This window comes from Aedes aegypti, chromosome 2 (assembly GCF_002204515.2).
Source record: "Aedes aegypti strain LVP_AGWG chromosome 2, AaegL5.0 Primary Assembly, whole genome shotgun sequence".
Lineage (NCBI taxonomy): Eukaryota > Metazoa > Arthropoda > Insecta > Diptera > Culicidae > Aedes > Aedes aegypti.
This window is the reverse complement of record NC_035108.1, coordinates 220666367-220688761: the sequence shown is the minus strand read 5'-3', so window position 1 is coordinate 220688761 and position 22395 is coordinate 220666367. Positions and strand designations below refer to the sequence as shown.

General features: G+C 40.7%; 1 protein-coding gene across 22 annotated transcripts in view; it reads right to left on the bottom strand.

Annotated features, from left to right (window-relative positions):
- LOC5567708 overlaps positions 1-22395 on the bottom strand; it is a 424671-nt gene that overhangs the window by 242709 nt on the left and 159567 nt on the right. For all 22 annotated transcript variants that reach the window (XM_021844068.1, XM_021844074.1, XM_021844070.1 and 19 more), the window contains one exon: positions 10017-10211. In XM_021844068.1, coding sequence (XP_021699760.1) covers positions 10017-10211 — 195 coding nt within the window. The remainder of the gene's footprint in view (positions 1-10016; positions 10212-22395) is intronic.

Genomic DNA, 22395 nt, shown 5'->3' with positions numbered 1-22395 from the left:
CCTGAGTGCATTCGTGTCGGACTTGAATGGTTATAAGTTTACAATTCATATCTCATCATATTTGGCTATATAATTGAGTTTCGGTTAAAAATTTCAATAATTTTTTTGTGCAATTTTCATCGTTGCTCAGAGCTTCTTGGAGGCTGGTTGAACTGATTTCATTATTTTGTCTTTGTGCATCGTATTTTCTGCACTGCAGTATCAGGTGACGCACATCTAAAACCGTCCCACAGCATTCACAGCTGGGCGGTGGCTCCTTCTTCAGTAAAAAACTGTGGGTTAGCCGTGTGTGACCAATCCTTAGCCGGGTTAGCACACGTTGGTCAGCTACGCTACTACGGTCTGGCCATCGAAACGTGTCGTTCTTCACTTCCCTTAACTTCACGTCTCGAGTTTCATACCACCTGCTATCCCACTGACTACGTATCGCTTTCTTGACCGCTCTTAATGCATCCTCTCCTGGAAGGGGAGTGTCAATAACCGGTTGCCTACGCGCCTCGTTGGCAAGTCGGTCGGCTTCGATATTTCCATTGATCCCTGCATGTCCAGGGATCCAACAGAATTGGACCGGTTTGGTCCGCACCGCATTTTCAATTTCTTGGATCCACGGGTGTTTTGATTTCCCTGCTTCCAGGGCCTGCAGACAGCTCGCCGAGTCCGTGAAAATCACTATTTCTCAATGAACATTTGGAATGGAGACGGCCATTTTTATGGCGTATACCTCAGCGGAAAATACGCTGCATTCTTCCGGAAGGCTGTACGTGCCCGCCAATCCGGCGGTATGAAAAGCAGCTCCTACCGTATTGTCTAGTTTGGATCCATCGGTGTAAATGATAGTTGATTGGCAGAAACGGGTCGAGAGTAGCTGTTGAACAATAGGGCGGACTCTTTCTGGTGGATCACCGGCTCGAATATGGCGTTTGACGTCCCACACAATTGATGGCTTTTTTGCAAGCCACACTCGATCGCTCGACCTTACGAGACGGCCGATACTGGGGAGTGCTGCTCCCGTTAGTTCCACCATACGGTCCGATGTTCGTTGAATCAAGGGGATGTTGTTATTGTCGCGATTCTTTTCCATAATGCGAATTGCCGTCCGCGTTGACGACTGTACTGCCAGAAGATCAAATGGCAAGGTGCCCGCTTCGGCCATAACCGATATTATTGGACTGGTATTAAACGCTCCGGAAGTAAATCGGACCATTTTGTTGTACGCCGGGGCGAGGATCTGCAGAGATGCTGGTCCTCCTCGGCTCACCAGTCCAATCCCGTAGGTCAGCTTCGAAGTGACTAGCGCTGAACCAACCTTAAGCAAACTAGATCGATTGCCGCGTGGAAGTTTGGTTCCGATCATTTGAAGGATTCGAAGTCGAGAATCGCATGCTTTCTTCACCGCTTGGCAGCGAGGTTTAAACGTGAGAGTTCGATCCAGGGTTATTCCAAGGATCCTTAGACGGTTGGTTTTCGGAACAGCGATCCGATCGATGGTTATTTCTCGTGCTGGCTCTCGACGTGCATTTGGACTACAATAGAAATTGTGCGACTTTGTCGCAGATATGGTGAATCCTACACTCTTAGACCATTTGTCGACTGCTTTCACAGCAGCTTGTAATTTTCTATGTAACCCTTTGGTTTTTGGTCTTCGTACAACGAGAAGAATATCGTCGGCATACAGGAGGACGTCGACTCCGGCGGGTACAATTCGGAAGACGGGCTGCATCGCGACGAGGAACAGTGTTACGGATAGCACGGAACCCTGAGATACCCCATTCTCTAGTTGGTGTTCATGGGACAGATGTCCTCCTACAGCTACCTGAAATGTTCGCTCCGAGAGAAAACTTTGCAGGATGTTTATCATTCGACCACGTATTCGCCACGATTTCAATGTCCGCAATATGTCGTGCCGCCAGGTCGTGTCATACGCCTTCGACAGATCCAAGGAGGCTATAAGGCAGTGCTCGTCCATATTTGGCAACGATTTCTCCAATTCGGCAAAATAGGTGTCGGTGCCACGTCCTGCACGGAAGGCGTGCTGGCGCTTGTCAAGTCGCCCACTGGACTCTAGTTCCGTAATCAAACGACGATCGATGATGCGCTCAAACAACTTCGCCATGCAGCTGGTGAGTGAGATAGGCCGGAAGGCAGCCGGTCCGGAATCTTGGCAATTCGGTTTCGGGATGGGAACAATAATAGCATTCCGCCAGCTGGCAGGAAACTCGCCACTTCGCCAGATTTTATTAAGCAGCTCAAGAAGAGTCATCTTTACAGACAGAGGGAGATGTTGAAGAAGAGGGTACCCTATTGAATCGGCACCTGTTGAGGCACCTCGCCCTTTGTCGAGAGCCCACAGAAATTCGGCTAGGGTGATGTCGATGTTATACACATCGCCGGTGTTAGGCGAAAAATCCATGGACTCTCGTTCAGCTACCGTTTTTGCCATCTGGAAAGATGGAGGGTAGCTTGAAGTCGCTGATCTCTCGCTATAGTGCTATGCTAATTCTTCCGCTGCTTCTTCGGGGTTGTCTGTAAATCCGTTTACCTTCTTGAGTACTACCGGTCGCTGTTGCCGGTTGCCACGCAACCGCCACAGTTCGGTCGTTGTGCTGCTTGGTGATATTTTCGCTACGAAATCTTCCCACGATTGCTGCTTAGCTTGATTCACCGCTTTTTTTGCCTCTGCTTTAGCTTCCTGGAAACTCGCCAATGCATCAGGTTGACTCGGATTAGAGCGTTGAAGACGTCGAAGGGAGCGCAGACATTTTCGACGCCGACGAATTGCCGCCTTTACTTCAGGATACCACCACGGTACCGATTTCGGCCCAATTCGGCCGCTGGAACGCGGTATGGCCTTCTTTGCTGCTGCTATAATCTTCTCCGTGAAGCTGTCTACGTCCCACTCGACATCTGAGCGAATCGTTTCCGCTGTGACACGTTCGTACAACGACCAATCAGCTTGGTCGTATAGCCATTTCTGTCGCGACGTTCGATGATTGGACCATCCGGGTATGGTCACCGTTATCGGAAAGTGGTCGCTGTTATGTGTGTCCGATAGAGCAGATGGATACGTCGATTGCTGAAGTGTTTCCCGCTGCCGGGTCGATACGAGTAGGGGAACCGTCGTTTAGAATCACCAGTTGTTTGTCCAACGTCGTTTCAGCAATGAATCGGCCAAGTGCATTCGACTGGTGAGACCCCCACGCGAGATAGTGCGCGTTAAAGTCCCCCAGAAAAAGAAGCGGATCTTCTAGCTGCTCAAAAAGTTCTCCCAAAGCGGTCTGACATTGTGCTGCACTCGGCGGGATATACACCTAAACGACGGTCACCTGGATAGGTGCGAAGATGCGTACAGCGACGAGATGCAAAGTAGTGTCAATCAGTACACGCTCGAAGGGTATACCTTCCCGGATAACAAGGCCTACCCCGTGTTGCCAGTGGTGTACGGTGTTAGATGCTAGCAACAATGTGTATTGCTTGCCGACAAAGTCGGGAGGAATTACGTGCTGGCCGACTTTGGTTTCTTGTAGTGCTATCACGCAAGGTTCCAAGTCAGCGATGAGGAGCTTTAGTTCGCTGATATTGGCCCTCAGACCACGAAGGTTCCATTGCAGGGCGAAGCAGCCGCCGGAGCTACAATCAATGGTTGAACGACAGCTGGACGATGATGTTGATGTTCTTCGTGGGATCGGATCCGCTGGAGAAGAAAGTGGTGCCGCAGTAACTTCTGTTAAGGATTGAACGGGAATACAATTTGCCTGTGGGACGCTTTGCCCCACAGTACCAGCTGCTGTCGAAACCATTACACTAGATTCACCAATACCGACAACAGCCGGCACTGGGGAAGAGCGTTGTGTAATGTTAGTTCGATGGGTTCCGGAAGGACCTTCTCCTGGAGACAGAAGTGATGCGTGATGATCTGGAAGAATATCAGCCGCGGCGGTATTTGTTCGTGGTTGTGAAATATGAGAACTGACCTGTAGGACGTCTTGTCCCACAGTGCCAGCCATTGCCGAAACTACTACACGATTACTTCCAGAAACACCGGCAACAGCCGGCACTGGGGAAAGACTTTGTGTAGTATCGTCAGCGGGTTCGTTATTGGTAGCGAGACGGTTGATTGACGTTGAGGCTTGTTGATCGAGTTTAGCGAATGTACGTGCGGTTTGGTTTGCGTCTGAAAAAAATACAGGCGAGGCAGTACCTGTTTAAGGTTGGGAAATGAAAAGACTGACCTGTGGGACGTCTTGCCCCACAGTGCCAGCCGTTGCCGAAACTACTACACGACTGCTTCCAGAAACACCGGCAACAGCCGGCACTGGGGAAAGACTTTGTGTAGTATCGTCGGTGTTCTCGTTGTTGCTTGCGTTGCTGTCGGTTGATTTTGATGTAGAGAGGCTGATGTATTGGTGGATTTGCGATATCGTGGTGTGATCTAAGGTTCTATCGGCTACGGAGGAGAATTTGTCATCAACGGGTTGGGGTAAGACGTCCCGGATAACTCCTTCAGCCTGCCGTACTTGCGTCGGAAGAGGTACTGCACTTTCCCTGCTTCCGAGCCGATTAGTCTCGTTGTCCATGTTCATGCGGGGGTCGTTAACGCTGACCAAACGGTTTCGGAGTGAAGAACTATCGAAGACGCTGGTTAGGGGGTGTCTCCGATACCTCAGACTCTTCGCCAGAGTACTCCATTTGCGTGAGGTCGTGTGTACTGGTTGCGGTTTTCTTTGGTGGTGTGGTGTCGGGCGAAGTGGTCGGTTTGGCGAAATTGAACTTCACAGATCTTCCACGTTTCGTCTCCTTAACGGCCGGGGAACTATTCCTCGAACGAGTCACTGGGCCAGTCGTCTTGTGGGTCGTTCGTTGTTCATGGCTGTGGCGAGGTTTATCTGCGGCGATGGTTTCACTGGCATGGTGTACTCGTTCTGGGTTTGTCTGCTGCTTCACCTGTTTGATGAAAGCCATCATCTGCTCAATTTTTTCATCTTTTCGCTTGCCCTCTTCCTGCAGTTTGGCGATTTCCTTATCTTTCGCTACCATAGCCGCTTCCAACTCCTTCAGTTTCTTCTCAAACACACTTTGTTGGGCGGCTACCTGGGCGTAGCTACCGGCTTGTTGCTCCACACGTTTCCTCGCCTCTGGGAAACTCAAGTTTTCACGCACTTTGACCTTAATCACTTCCACTTCTTTTTTGTACACCGGACACTGGCGATTTGTTGGTCGAGGGTCACCCTTGCAGTTACGGCACATCGGAGCTTCACCGCATTCTTCCCCGTGGAAGTCCTGTGAGCAATTCACACAGCGTTGCGGTCCAGGGCAGCGAACACGGGTGTGTCCGTAGCTGAAGCAACCGTAACACAGCATTGAGTTGGGGAAATACGGACGGGTTGGGACGCGCAGTAGGCCAACTTTTAGATACTCCGGGTACGTGGTCTTACAAAAAGTAAGGATCAACGCCGGAGTGTTTACTCGTCTGCCTCCTTCGTTACGAGTTATCCGTTGTACACGGATAACCTTCTCGCTGCTCATTTCTTGTAAAATGTCCTTCTCCTCCATTCGAATCAGGTCGATACAAGAGATCACGAATCTACTGATATTCAAATTTGGATGAGGGACAACTTCTACCTCGGTTCCGTCGATAAGTTTTGTTAGCTTCAGCAGTTTTGTTACTTGAGCTGGGTCACGTACTCTTAAAGTGTACTTTGTACCTTGGGCTTCAGACTTCGCACTTTCTATTGCACCACCAGCACAAGCTTCAACTGATTTTCCGGTGATGAACGGATTAATCGGCAGAGCAACACCATTCTTCCCAGTTAGCTGCAGAAACGTCAATTCTCCGAATTGATTTGTCGGATCCATATACTCCGGCAATCTTCGTCTAACGGACCCACCTGGGTCGCCGCTACTAGCGGCCGCCATTTTGGCTCACGTTGGAATTTCTCCCACTGGCAACGGTCATCCGTTACCTACCCCAAATGAACAAACGAGAAGTGAAAAAGGAAAGCTCCTACCTTATTTGTTCCTTCAACGTAAAAAAGTAGAGGTGTCCAGACAATTTTGTGCCGCACTGTAGACACACTCACACGGCACGCACTGTAGTTTGTCCCAGCTAACAAACAATCACTTTTTAAAGTTTCGAAATTTTCGAAACTTTTAAAACTTTTCGACACTTTTTTCTTTTTCAAGAGGTTCCCCTTTGGGCGCACCGTGCTCCACACCACCAAAACGTTGAATGAAAATTGATCGGCAGCCGACCAACGGGGGTTTGTTTTGTTCTATCTCAGCACGTGGAGCAGACACAAAACCACTTTTTTTCAGCCATTTTCGTACCGATTTTCACCAAACCTTCACTATGTTTAGCTTCTTTATCACTTCACGCACCGATCCGTGCACGTTTCAGTCGCGAAAACCGCGAAAAACGTGGAATTATCACCTCGTTAAATTTGAAAGCGCGCACAGTAACAACCGGACAAGACGATGTGTCGGAACGTGATGACATATTTTGAGTGAATAAATTGTTTGATCCCAATTCGGATCCACTACCGGCACCGATTCCGGGGAAATGGCCATATCTTGGTTGTTTCTGGATCGATCTTAATACTTGGCGCACCAATCGCTTCAGAATTTGATCTTCTATCTTCATGTGTAATAAAATCTTGAATATTTAGCCGAGACCTTTGCTAAAAACATGTCATAATTTTACTGCATAAGACATGCTTCCGGAAATCCGGATTATCACCGGTATCCGGTGGTCATAGTTCATCTCCGTGGATTCACCTCAAAACTAGATTAGTTGACCCGTCCATTATTTCATAAAGAATTGAAATCGGTCAATTTTTGTCAAAGTTACAGCATTCCAAAGTTGGCCCAATTTTTGCCTGTCCCAGTTATTTTGACAACCCCCTGTACATCAAATATTCCATCATTTGCGATACTTTTAAAATGGGGAGGGTGCAAAAAAAGGGGGGGGGCTTCCTGCAAATCTTATTACAACTCTTCATATTGGACTTAACGTTTAAAACATTATATGGTACATGAATTCCGTTGTCCTGAATATAAAACACTGTGTCGGTTTATTGATTAGATTAGATTTTTAAATAAAAAATGCTAAAAGTTCAAGTATATTTTAAAAATGACCTGGGGCAGACACGAACATTCTGAAAACGCCATTATTTTTGTTTATTTTTATACTGTTAAGCCCGGTTTGTCCGGTCTCTGTGCATTCAGATCGACTTTTTTTGTCGAACAGTGTTATTGAACTGTTTTAATTCCAAACCCAAAAACATCATAGAAGCTGATAATAATATGTAATACACCAAATATTGACATTCAGCTAGGTATTCAACGCTCCCATAGTAAACATTTATAGGTATATCAAGAAGATTTTTCTCGACTGAAAACTGGCAAACATCTTAGATACATTTTCCTGCAAAACCCCATTTCGATATCTAGACGAATACTATGGCCGCAGAATATTCGATAATTCACTAGTTAAAACCGTTTTAAACAGTACGTTGCGATGTATCCAAGTTTTGAAAGTCATACGATTAACGTTAAAAAGCACAAGACATATGTTACACAAAGGGGAAAATCATGGTTATTAATTCAGCTATATATAAATAGTGAAAGATCTCACAAATCGCTAAACAAAATCAAACATTTCATTTTGTAGAACAACTACAAACATTTTTAAATTTGAAAATTTACTCCATTTACTTAAACAATGAGGAATGTGTAAAGATAGCCAACAATGAAATATCAAAAAAGAACACATAAGTTTTGCAACATTCTTAAGTTATTTTATTTTGCGTGATTGTGGTCACTTTTTTCGCTTGAGATGTGAATTCTAGTTTTGTATGTGCCGGATATTTTCGTTATTAAGCTTATGCAAATGATAAACTATTAAGTAACTGTTCATAGAAAACTCCACGGTTCGAGGGTTGGTTTCAATTCACTTATCACCGAATCTTCGACCAAGCGCATAACAGTCCATCTAACAGCAATTTGAGGCTGTTCTGTTTTACACCGCTTATCCACTCCGAATAAAAAACTCTTCAAAACTTCGTCAAAAACTATTCGCGGGCACTTCTTCCACCAAAACCACCAAAACTACCACTTGAACTAAGAACTTCAATAAAACAGAGTTTATTGGAACCGAAATAATTTATGTTTTAATAATCTCAGAGCAAAATTGAACTTTATTGCCTAGCAATCTGTTGGCTACTAAATGAGGCAAACTGCTTTCCTAGCCACACAAGCTTCTTTTCGGTTCGGCTTATTACCTACACATATAATTTTTATCATTCGTGTTCTATCTCTGTGTTGTGTGGTCATTTTATCAGTGTTATCAGTACCTGCATGTGTACTTATATAAATGTTTCATGTGTTGTGTTTCGCGGAGTGTATAATAGTTTGTTTTAACCTATTTATTCCTAGCTGTAAGTTTTAGTTCATTGATAATAGTATTAAGTTTTAAGAGTTTGAATTAAATTCAAAATAGTTCGCTTTCTTCGATTGGTGAACAGTAACATTTTCAGCACTTATTGGATTTATTTATGTCTTGTTGATGACATGATCCATGCCCTTGATGTTAAAACTATAACATTTCAGTCCCTTATGAGGGTTTCCAAACAAAGTGTAACGAAAACCATGTTATTATAAATGTTGCACAGGTCGATTTTCCTTGAATGTACCATATCGATGTTTGTTTGATGTCATTTGTGGTTTTATCAACGCCAATCGAACAACGAAGTGTCGGCTCATTAGCAATGTTTTGTCATTTCTCACAACAAACAATGGTAATTTTGTCAACATTGCACCACTATGCAGGCAATTGGATTTATGAAATTTGTATTGCGATCGTCATTTACACAAATGTCAACTGGTGATTATTCTAATTGTAGAATACAAATTGTAAATAGAACACTGAACTGAAAAGCCAATTCTGTCCCAGTAGATACAAAAAGCTATAAAGAAGAATATGTTTGAGAAGGTACGAATCATAATTAAAAGGAGAAGGGTTACTTTACATACGTAGTTGTGAAAGCAATAAAAATATTTACACTGGAAATCAAAGAAGAGGAGGGAAGCTGAGATTCATGCCTGCGAATTTTTAGGTCTAAAGCATAATGTACAAGGTTGATGCTTGGTTTTTGTTCAATTTTCATCTAAATCAGTATTAATAGTTCACCTTACTTGAATTAAGTGATTTACGGGACATTAAAAACAGACATTACGAACGACAACATTAAAAAAAAGTTGCACTGATGACTTGGCCATATCTCTGTCAATAGACGATCAATTAAGACAGAGACAATTAAATTGAAACATTCATGTTCTAGTTGTTCTCATTCATAATTAAAGATCAATCTTTTAACATGGTAGTTACAAATTCATAGGATAAGGCTCAAGAATCCATCATTTAATCATTAGCACTCATAAAAAAATAAAACCAGTTTTTTCGTCGAAATTTAAAGAAATCCCTATTAAAATCTATCATAGAATTACAGATATCAAGAACAATGCAATAAAAGATTTGTTTCAATTTTGAGAAAAAAAACTGGGTTTGAAATTTCGATAAACAATGTGGTTGTTTTTCTCATAAATGAAAAGGGTGGAGGGGAGGGGTTGTATCTTAAAAGTTTGCATTTTCGAACTTTGATGATTATTAGCCACCCATTTTGTATAAATAGTGTTGACTGTGGTGTGAGTTTATACATCCAAAAAAGTTCACGTGCGTAATGAAGCGTCATTTAGGTACATACTCTATTTGTTTTGTGCTCAGTTACTTTGTCTAGATGTGTGATGTTTGGCGTGCTCCTCGAACGAAAGTGTCAAATCGTTCAACCGCCTGACTACACTTCAAATATTCTGGATAATCCTTCTTCGAGTCAAGTGTCAACAGTGAGCCAAGTTCATCTTCCAGAAAGGAATTAATTTTGATGAAGGATTGACATGTCTCATAATAGCCGCTTCCTAGAGGGATAATTGAAACGTGATACAAATTGAATCGTTCAACTTACCCGTTTTAACGAGCTTAAAGGTAACGCTGTTGTGTGATTTGAGAGCCTCGTTTAGGCCAGGATGACCTAAATCCTTCAGAACTCCTCCGGAGGAAGACATGCTTCCCCCAAGAGGCTGATGTGACACCGGGACGATGCTCAGTGCCGTGCCTCCTCGTTTGCTACTAAATAAACTACGATGGGATTTTGATGACTCTGAAAGTATAAAGTGAAAAAGAGCAAAGGAAATGGTTCCGATAAAGTACATGTCGTTTATTTACTCATTGATTTTATTAACGTTTTTATTAACACGCAGCTGAAAAGATGTTAGATGCCGTAAAAGGGAAAAGTTAGAGCTCAAAAGCATCAATGTTATGAACCGTCGTCGCCACAAGCGGGAAAATTTCCACAAAAAAACCGAGAAGCGACCAAGAAACGACCGTAGAACGGGAATAAAGCGACGAGATGCTAATGCGCGGGACATTCTGTTATTTTTTTTTTTCTTCTGGACAAATTTGCGGATGGCTTATTAAGGCATACCTATTTCATGTCACGAAGTCAGTCAGCTGTGTGGCAGTCATAAGCTTCTAGAAAATTACCAAAAAATTTTCCACTGAATTATGTTATCTAATTTAGAACTCTTGAACGGCGTTGAGGTTGTTGACGGTGACCCATAAAAACGAGTAATTCATTTAGATATAATGCGATAGTCAATTGGAGCCTACTTTAGCTCAGTAAGCGTGATACTATAGCACGATATAATGTTGGTGGTGAATCCCAATTGGTTGTTTCCAGGAAAAACGAAGTGAGAATGCAAAGAGGATATTGGTAACAGAACTTTTCAGTTCTATGTTTGAAAAGGTAACCCAGATTGAATGGGAACGTTTTTGAATATTTCAAGCCTTTGATAGAATAAGGCCGTTGGTAACATGATCAATATCTCTTCATCGATCTTCTCTTTTCTGTGGATAAAGGTGACAAGATGCTAGTTTGATTGAACTTTTTCTCATCAGAACGCAAGATTGCATCACTGTCTAGCGTTCTAATATGGAAAAGTTAAATCAAAATTACATTTTGTCACCTTCATTCACAGAAGAGAAAAACGATAAAGAGACATCGATCATGTTACTTACGCCCGTATTCTAGCACAAGCTTGTATTGAGAAATTCCGTTGGCAAACCAATATGTAAAACTTTTATTACAGGGCGATTCTCCAATACCGGACACCAAAGCCGCTAAATTATAAACTCTTAAATTTTGGTTTTATGTCATCTTGTTACCCATTTATGATAAACACACAGCGGAATAAGTTTTCGTCTGAAGGATCAAATTATAACTATTTACTTAACCATTGGCGTAGGAACAGGGGGGGCCGGGGGGCCATGTACAAATAAGTGCCAATATCCAGGAAGTTTTATTCCCAAAATTCTTTTTTTTTTAATAATCCAATTAATGCTGTTTCAGCATAAAACAGTATATTCACAGCATTCTGATTTATTAAGTTTTTGAAGAAAACCCTGCTCGAAGTGTCCGGTGATGATGATTTCCCTTATGAGAATTCACTTATGAAATCCATACATTAACTGGTAATTTTTCAAAAAACGTTTCCATATTGTAGTATTTTAAAATTCTAGTATAATCAAATTCCTCAAGGAATATTGAAGGATAGCTTCAGAAGTTTTGCAAATCTCTTGGAAATTAGGAAATAAGGAAATAATATTGTGGGACTTGCTCATACTTTTGCAGCGAATTCCTCCTGGTGGACATAAATTTCTTCTATGTCTACTTTTTATTAGCAAATTGATTCCAGAAGATGTTCCCGGATTTACCTACATGCATCAAAAGTTCAGTTTTCACACGCAAATCCTCCAAAAAATAATTGATTCTGCCAAATCTAATACTAAGATCTGGGATATTTTGCTAAAGTTCTATTGGAAATTCTTAAAGTTTCAAAGTTTAACACAAGACCTTAATTAATATTTCAAAAACACTTCACAAATTGTATCAAAAACTCTTCTATGATTTGTTTTTTTTTCTAGAATTTTTTCTTCAAATCCCCGGATTATTCAAGAATTGGAAAGAATATTGTTTTTGAAATATCTTTTGCCTTCGAATCTTCAGAGGAAATTTGTTGAATCTCACGGGAAAAAAAAAATTGGCATAGCGGTAAAGGAATCTGTATAGAAACATGTAGCTAAATAACTGAGAAGGGGGAACAATTTATTGAGGTATTCATAAAGCAATTTAAATTGATCTTCCTGAAACACTTCTGTAGAAATAATTTTACCAGTAATTGGCAGAATCCAAACTCTTGGTTTGAACATTTGTGTGATATGAGGGCGAAATTTTTAGAGGTATTCTGGCTGAATGTTAGAAAACTAGAAGTCAAGGAAAGATAGATTTGAAGCATAATTTCTAAAGAAGATTCTGTAGGACCTTCTTGAGAGATGTTTTATTTGTAATTTCATTAGGGAGGTTTTAAGTATCTTGTAATTTATCGCTAGAGAAAAGATTATAAATTATCTTTTTTTTCTACCTGCTTCAACATTTTGTTGTTTCTCCTTCCTTCGCATGACGTTTTGAGGAACTTCGTACAAAAATCTTTACATACTCCAAAAAGCAACATTTCCATAATTCTAAATAAAGGTAAATTGAAAGAATTTTGAAATATTGCGGAATTCTTATACGTATGGTTCCACATTCTTAAAAGTCTATCAGAAATTCCTTAACAAATTTTTAGAGTAATGCAAAAGTTTCCCATATGATTCAAATTCATTAAAATCTTGATCACGAATTTTACCACAATAGATCTTCGGTAACGTTGTTAAAAATACCGGCAATATTTTTACGTTCAACTCCTACAATACTACAAAATAATCGATGATCTACAAATTTGGAATTTCAAATAGTAGGAAAAATGAGTTCTGTATCAATATGTTCAACATAGTATCATGAAACTTCGGAGTTCATATTATTTAAGATTTTAGTTACAAATACTTTCAGTGAAGATTCCATCCATCCAAATGATTGGTGTTAAAAATATGTTTCTATTATAAATGGCACAGAAAAAAGAACAAGAATTTTTGTAGTAAATCCTACAAGGACCACCTAAGACTTTCTGTGAGGTATATGGTCAACAAGCTTCAGAAATTCTACTATTTGTTTCTTGAATTTGACGACAGGAAAACAGTATTTTTTTTTTCAAATTACATTTACGCTGCAATTTGAAAAAAAAAAAACCGACAAGGTTCTTTCTTTTGTATGTGTTTAAATTATCAAAAGAGTCAATCAATTTTTCAAATCTGATATGGGGTGATTCGTAGAGGAATTGGTGAAGTAATCTCCTTAACAATATTGAGATATTCCAGGAGTAGCTTTGAACCTAAAACTGTGGAGTGGATAAATTTTTGAATTTTATTTATGGAAGAATCCTGAGATTACCATTCGCAAAAAATGGGATTATTTTTAAGACCTTAAACAATACTTGATGTAACTCCTAGAGAACGATCAGGAATGAATTGCAAAATCTTAGTAAATCTGGTGAAAATTTTCTTCAAATAAATCCCAAAAGGAACGTTAGTGCGGTTCAAAGAAAAAAAAATCTCTGTAAAATACTTAGATGAATCTCCAGTAAATTTTTCGGAAGAAAATGAGGGAAACAATCATATAATTCTCTAAGAAACCCCTCAAAGAATTTCGCGGAAGAGTTTTTAAAAGAACAGTTGAATGTATTATGCTAGGAACTTTATAGATATATTCTTTGAACATTAATCATGAATGACATTTTTTGAAATATTTTTAAATGCTCATGAAATTCTTGTGGAATATTACGAGGAATTCTTACAGTAACACAGGGAACAGCCAATCATTTTTTTTTTAATTTGGATAATTTTTGCTGCGACTTTATCAAACAATCCTGTAGATATATTTTGGGATGAACTTCACAAGCAAAGTTGGAAAAACTATTGGCGAACTCTCTGAAGAATTCGTGGAATGAATCTTTGCTTGGTGATCTTGAAGACATTTTTGGTGAGACTCCTTGATTTTTTTGTACTATAAAAAGAATATCCTCAGCAATTCCAGAAAATCCTAAACAAATTGTTAATGAACACAGGTGGATTCTTTAAACTAACAATTGGAATTATATAATAACTACGTAGAAGACCTTTCAGGATAAACGATTGTAAGAATTTCTAATGCATTATCTAGCGGAATCCTTCAAACGATTTTTTTTAACCAATTCGTTAGAGATTCTTCGAGAATTTTTTTGGTGAAATCAGAATGTCTGGGAATGATTTTGCGTGGCAAATCCAGGACGAACTCAGTGAAAACTGGTACAGAAGATCTTGGATAACGCACTGAAAGGTACGAAAATAATTCATGAAGAAATTCCCGTATGAATTCTCAGAGGAGAGGAGAGGAATCTCTTCATATCACATGGTTGAATACCTTAAAAATTTCGTGGAAGAATCACAAAGGATATTGTGAGTTTTTTCGATACAATTTTTGACAGAATTACAAAAAAAATGCATTCTTTTTCGTAGCGAAAATTAAAATTTACAAATATCACGGATGTGCCGCGAAATGAGACTAGATAAGATAAAATCAATGCAAATCTGATAAAACTACGAAATTTGTAAAACAAGTATTTCGTAGCCCCCCCCCTAGGCCCCCTCCAGCAAAAAATCCTAGCTACGCCAATGTACTTAACTCGAAATCGCTGAAACCATTGCTGTTTTCAAAAATATTGCAGCACATTTGAATGATGCGATATTAACTGTTAAAAATACAATAGTTATAGATTGCAGACAACTTGCATGCTATTTTGTCACGGTGTAGTTGATTTTGTTCTATACTCCTGTGGGAGTAGGCTCAATTAGAATCAATCGTTTTCAGCTGTTGTTCACGTTGTGCAGCGAAAAAGTGTCGCGAATCGCGAATCACGTTAGTGGTGTTTGGTCTTTTGACCGTGTCGCTTGCTTTTGTGTGTGGCAAGCGAGGAACGTTTGTTCGACGTACAACGCGGTTATCGAAAAATATTGCAATGTTTATGTTTGAATATATCATGGATCGCATCACCAAACATAAGTGACTTCAACGACAACTGTCGAGATGCAGAGGTATTCCTGGTCACTAGAAACAATGGTTGTCTAACTAACGTTATATCGTTGGTAGTTCGACTCTAGTTCCTTGTTGATGTTAGATTGGCTTTTCAGCCTGGACAAAATTAAAGAACTGTTATATTATTTTGTCCAAAATAATAAAATAACAGTTTTTTTTTTTAATTTTGCCAAGACTGAAAAGCCAATCTAACATCAATAACTAACGTTATTTCTCTTCCCCGACGACCGTAAGGAAGGGGCTGGCATCATTATTGACTTTTAGATTTCGAGCTCACGATTTGTGCACATTGAGAATAGTAAGCTAATACCAAGCACAATTCATTAACTCTCTGTGCAACTTGGATTGTTCTGAAAAATCACAATGAATTGTACGGTCATCTATGCTCATCTAATACTAAACTTTTATGTAAGTTTACCATGTTGCATGCTAATGTATGTGCTCAATTTGCAACAGAAATCATTTTTTTGTGCTAACTAATAGAAATCAATTAATACTCCTGATAAAAATGGGCTAGATGCACTGTGCAACCCTTAAATTTTAAGTTCCCACCAAATAATGAAGGGAATTATGACTTTATACCCAAATTAAGTATTTAATGTTGTAACCCGACAGCCTTACGAGTTTCCCGGGAACAAGTAAAAATGTCTTATATGCCACTCCCGAGGGAGACCACTTACCGAGATTGAAAGGTTGCCCGACCGAACTGAGACCCTCCAGGAGAGGGTTCTGTTTTTTCTCAAATGAATGGGCGGGAAACAAGCTGGCTGATCAGGGAAACGAAATGCTTCACGACCAAAGTCGTGCGAATCAAGAAATTAGATTACGTAAAGCTGATTTTCGCCGACGACAAAGTAGTGCTCGCGATGGTTATCATCACGGGAAAACAGGACTCAAACACCTCAAACGAATCTTCGTTCGATTAAAGAGCTGTCCCTTGGTTGAATTCGGAGTCAACCTCTCCAGTAAAATATCCAAAAAAATGACCAAAAACAAAACTACCCGAAACGTGAAAATCCCTCCACATTTACCTTTCTAGACTTCTCCCAAGAAAAAGCTATTCAAAACACTTTTGGACTGTAGTGTACTCATTTATTGTAACACCTTCTCTTCGAATTCAAACTTCCTCCCTTTCGTTTCAATTCGCGACTACGAAACAAAAAGAGATTTACGAAGCACTCGCACTTATGGAAAACCTCGTAAGGAACTGTCATCGTGTGCGTGAAAAAAAAGCAAAAAATATATCTCTCCTTGTTTTTCTCACAGAAAACCGAGGAAAACAGCAGCAGCTTCGTAGTCCCGAATTCATTTCTTAACTTCTACTTTATCGACAATATTTACAATCTTATTCTAGGCCTATTCTACTACTGCATTCACTCATTACTCTAGCTACTCTTTTACTCTCTTCTGTGCGGTAAATTCATGTGTGTGCGGAGCGACGGGTGGTGTTCATTCGGGGGTTAAATTTATGTTGCCGACTACCGACGCATAAACGGGACGAACGGTTGGGCCGAAATGAACGGTGTGGCCACGCTAGCGGTTTAACCCGGGCTAGGGGCGAAATTCACCATGCGCATGGGATAAATGAACGGGTAGGGGTTCCTGGGGTAATATGCACCACTTAAGGAAAATGTGCCGAAATGAACACTAAACATCATGTATGTAGTGTTTTAATACACGAATCTAGTTGGTTTGGGTTCACCTTACATGGTGTTGAGCGAATCTTCATCATAATTACATTAGATTGCTTTAAAATTTAACTTTTTCCAAACACTATTTTTGCGTGAATTATGATTGATGCGGGGCATGATGCACCGCTTTTTGGGGCATGACGCACCACAACATTGAGGCAAGACGCACCTAAACAAAGGGGCATGATGCACCACAACAATGAGGCAAAATGCACCTTCGTGTTTTAAACGAAATTTTATTTATCGAAAAACTAGGAGTTTTTGATGATTTTCGCCTAGAAGATGATACAATTGTACATAAATACGTTGGTAAAGGCTTAAAATAACCTAAAATTAATGATTTTAGTTTATTTTGGAGTGGATCGTTTTGCCCCGATCAATGAAGTGCATGCTGCCCCAGCTGTGAGGTTAACAGAAAATGTTATGAACATTAGAAATAGTTGTATTATTTCGCCAAATCATCTCATCAACAATCAACCTAGTCTCTAATCATCTGTTTAATGGTTGAAGGTTGTAAAAATCTAATTTCATCACTTTCAAAACAACAAGTGAAATGATCGGGAAAGTTACATCAGAATCGTACTTTTCGAATAAATTGTTCTATTTCCCTGTTAAGTTTTTCAAAATGAATCAAATTCTCAGGGTGTCAACAATTCGCAACGTTTCATCAATCTCCATAATTTTTTTCACTCAAAACTAATTTATTTCAGAGAAATTGACAAGGTGCGTTTTGCCCCGGCAGTGCATATTACCCCAGGAACCCCTACTCACGGTTTGACTTTAAGTAAATACTTGCGTGGAGGCATCGGCGGTTGCTACGGCACCTCACGTGGCCGACACGCGGATCTCCTCCGGACTTCGCTTCTGCTACTCGCTTGCCGTTCTCAACGGCGCCTCACACGGGATTCGTGGATTTGCTCGACGGGGTACAACCGTCACATCGGTGGTCGTCACCAACGATGGCTCAGTCGGTAGCGTGCGTGACTCTTACGCGGCGGTCACCGGTTCGAAACCGGTTCGAGACGCTCGACGGAACTTTGATTGTAGTTCACACGGGTTTGGTGTATATCGGTCCGAAACCGACTCGCTCGCTGTTGCTGCCCTGCCAAGGGCGCGGGTTAATGGTACGCTTGCCCTCTCCGGCCCACGTGTACCGCCGGGAAAACTCCGAAGCTGGAAAGCGGGGTCGAAAACGGTCGCTAACTTGGGGGTGTGGTGTGACGTACCTTGCAACTTGCCTCAAATCTGTATTAAGAATACGGTCACACGACGAGTGACTTTTAGAATTTGCACTCTAAGCACACTATTAAGCACCAATTACCAAGGTAATTACCTGTCGCATCAACTACTCGCACTAAAACCGCCAACTCGCACTAATCGCTACTAACGCACTTGACTTTGCCTTTCTAAGCTACTTGAGGGATATGGAAGAAATCTAAATTAGTTGGGGAACCTGGTCCAATTCGGACCCTGTTCTAATTTGGACCATTAATCATTCCTCAATACAGGCGCTACTGTAAAGATCGTGTATACTGTTTTTCTACCCACCGTCTGGCTTGGATATAACACAATAAATTTGACCACTTTCAGTTATTTCGTTTGCTTTTTATATTAGTTTGTTGTTTTGAAGAGTTCTTGTGTACTGTCGGTTAGCACATTTTCCAAGCTTCTGTAAGCGACGATAATTCTTCAATTTTTCTGTGTTATCTTATAATCGAACCTCTTCAGCCTAAGCTTTCATCTGGCCATATGGTTTTGAAATACCTATGCACTGTTTGTGCTCAACTAGTTTGTAAATCACAAAATGTGTGTTGGTCCAAACCGGACCTTTTGATATGGTTCAATACGGACTTCTTGATTTCCAACGGGAACACCGCCTATTCTAAGAGCTCTATCACGTGAAACCTCGACCACGACCCTCGACTTAGTAGAAAATCATAGAAGTTGCAATATTGATCGATGATGCCTTTGTTTCTTTTGCGGTCAAGAAAAAGTATTCGGAAAAACTAAGAAATACGATAGACTACCGAGAAATAGAGAAAATAATAAATCATCTACTTGGAAAGCATCTTTATGAATACCACAGCCAAGCTGTATCCAAAACAGTATGACAATACGTTACATACACGTTTACGATATTTTCATTCAAAGTTTCAATGTGTTGAAATTTTACTATATTCTACATTAAAATGATTTCCTCCAATATATTTTGTCAACATAACAAAAAGATCCTAAATTGAAAAATATGTGTTCTTCATCTCGATACCTCCCATAGATACATGATTCTATATTCAAAATCAAGTTAGTGAGAGTTGACTACCGTGATGAATCAAAACCCGGACGGGACCAATATCCGGACACTCTTGTGAAATTTCATTAATTTAATGCTAAATATTTTTCCGAACGTAAAAATATTGCTGCTAGGACAAATTTTAACTACCATTAACCATTTTAACGTAAAATAACATCAAGTTAGCCTTGTAAAAAAATGTTAAAGACAAAAACAAAAGTCAGTTTTACTCGGACGCGCTTATTTCGAAAATTATCGGAAACCGAAGGAATTCTACACAATGTGCCACCGCAGTTCGGCGATGAATAACGCGTTTGTTACGTTTGTTATGTTTCAATTTTGTGTAATACACATTTTATTGTGATTTATTTGAGCTTGCTGCTGGTTAATAGTTTCGCGAATTTAATGATAATGCATATGATTCTGTGTGAAAAGAAGACTGTCCGGATTCTGGTACGAGGGGTTATGAACCCGGACACCGTGCTTGAGCATCGAATTCAAAAGTTTTCAAAAACATATAAGGCATTACAATTGTTGAAAAACATGGAAAAAACTATTTGAAAGTGAGATAATTGTGATTTTGAACATTCTTATCTACAAAAAGTGTAATTTGTGTGTGATAATTATTGGGAATGAAGCGTACTTCATATTAATAAAGGCTTGTTAAAAAAGTGTATAAAAAAATGAATTTATGTAATTGTTAAATCAAGGTATGCTTGATGTTTTATGATTTAATGTGAAATACAGCTGTGGTTATTTAAATGTCAGGAATTTGATGCACCAATGTCCGGATTTTGATCCAAGTGTCCGGATTTGTGAACACGACATGACGCAGAATTATCATAATTTTTACTATATTATCATAAAATTCATTGTTTATTTTATGTTCAGCAGTAAGTTTTAGCCTAATAACAGTTATCATTTTATAGTAATAAGTTATCAAATACCCGCTAACTATTTGCATACAGGCATTTGAATATCTGTATCACGTTAGGCGTCCGGGTATTGATGCAGCACGGTATACCAATTATAAAAATACAATTTACACCGTCTTCAGCCAAAGGCTGCACAAGCCAAACGATCACTTACATTAGGCAACGGGCAATATGGAACACCCAGTAGCTCAGTGATGAGTTTTTCGTTTAACGAAAAGTTTCCACTGACAGGAGCGGGAATCGAACCCACACCCCGTGGCACAATACGCCTAAACGAGTTACGCCGCTAACCGCACGGCCACGAAGCCCCCCCCCCTTTTTTTACCAGTTTAACCGACACACTATGTTTTTTGATAAAATTTATGTGCTTTTCGCTTGTTAAACGAACCTAAAATTGTTGTAGAATCACATATTGGTTATAAATCTATCAATCCTTGCGATCGCTGGATGATATATTAAGGTTATATAGTGATTTAAATCAAATTGACATTACATCATTTTTAGGCGAGACAATTGAGAGTGCAGTTGTAGCGAATGGTTGGTTGTGAAAATAAATACTGTTTTATTTTTACAAGACAGAAAAGTGTTATTATTTTTAGATAATAAAAACTGTCGAACCTCATTGTTTGTAAATAAACAACAAGATTCATTTATGTGAAAATATTTCAAATTCTATTAATTCTGCAGTTTTAAATGAGAAAAAATACTTCAAGCTTCATCAAATAAGTTGAAAGTGATAACATAGAAATATTTTTTTAGTTTAACCAGTTAAGTTTATGTAGCTTAGCTTAGCTTAGCTTAGCTTAGCTTAGACTGACTACACATATCAATGGTTGCTATTCCGTGATTGACCGAGGTCAGTGAAAATGCACAAAGAATCAACTAGAAGTTCGGCTGGGATGGCCATAATCTTCTTCAGTGTGCATAATTCAGTGCCTCTATTTATACAGGGTCAATAACGGCGCCGGCCACGTCCTTGCAGTCAGGTGGGATTGGGGGAAGGAATGTTAGTGTGTAACCTTTGCTATTTGGAGACCGTGTTTGCCTCTGCATCTCCGCAAAGGTTACTGGGAGGGATGTTTGTTAATGGGAAGGATCGTTGGGTCACAGGATTCACTTTGATAAGCGATTAGACCATGATAAATAATTATTGTGAGCTATAAATATGGTTATATGTAAATATAATATTTTCATTTGGTGTGAACAATATCTATGTAGAGAAAAATTATGCCGACACTTGAGGTGACGAACCTATCAAAGTTTGTTGAATAAAGTGAACCTTTCGCAAGTCTACACTCGTAGTGTCGAACCATTCAAAGTTTTTTTTAATTACAAAAATAAAAGTAAAAGGAAAAAGGTGTTTTGAGAAACAAAAATTGAACGTAAATAATTTATGAATCAGAGTTTATGTGACGAACCTTTCATAGTTTGTTGAAATAAGCAGGTTAGTTGTGTTTGATCCTTTGCTCGCGTCGCTTGCTCCTGCGGAGGCGGGTGATGTGAGCAGGATCAATCGTGTCGCGCGTCGCTCGCGTGGCATGATCTATTAGTGGCGCGGTTCGCGAAGCAGGTTAGTTGTGTTTGATCCTTTGCTCGCGTCGCTTGCTCCTGCGGGGGCAGGTCATGTGAGCAGGATCAATCGTGTCGCGCGTCGCTCGCGTGGCATGATTTATTAGTGGCGCGGTTCGCGAAGCAGGTTAGTTGTGTTTGATCCTTTGCTCGCGTCGCTTGCTTTCGCGGGGGCGGGTGATGTGAGCAGGATCAATCGTGTCGCGCGTCGCTCGCGTGGCATGATTTATTAGTGTCGCGGATCGCGAAGCAGGTTAGTTGTGTTTGATCCTTTGCTCGCGTCGCTTGCTCCTGCGGGGGCGGGTGATGTGAGCAGGATCAATCGTGTCGCGCGTCGCTCGCGTGGCATGATCTATTAGTGGCGCGGTTCGCGAAGCAGGTTAGTTGTGTTTGATCCTTTGCTCGCGTCACTTGCTCCTGCGGGGGCGGGTGATGTGAGCAGGATCAATCGTGTCGCGCGTCGCTCGCGTGGCATGATTTATTAGTGGCGCGGTTCGAGAAGCAGGTTAGTTGTGTTTGATCCTTTGCTCGCGTCGCTTGCTTTCGCGGGGGCGGGTGATGTGAGCAGGATCAATCGTGTCGCGCGTCGCTCGCGTGGCATGATTTATTAGTGTCGCGGATCGCGAAGCAGGTTAGTTGTGTTTGATCCTTTGCTCGCGTCGCTTGCTCCTGCGGGGGCGGGTGATGTGAGCAGGATCAATCGTGTCGCGCGTCGCTCGCGTGGCATGATCTATTAGTGGCGCGGTTCGCGAAGCAGGTTAGTTGTGTTTGATCCTTTGCTCGCGTCACTTGCT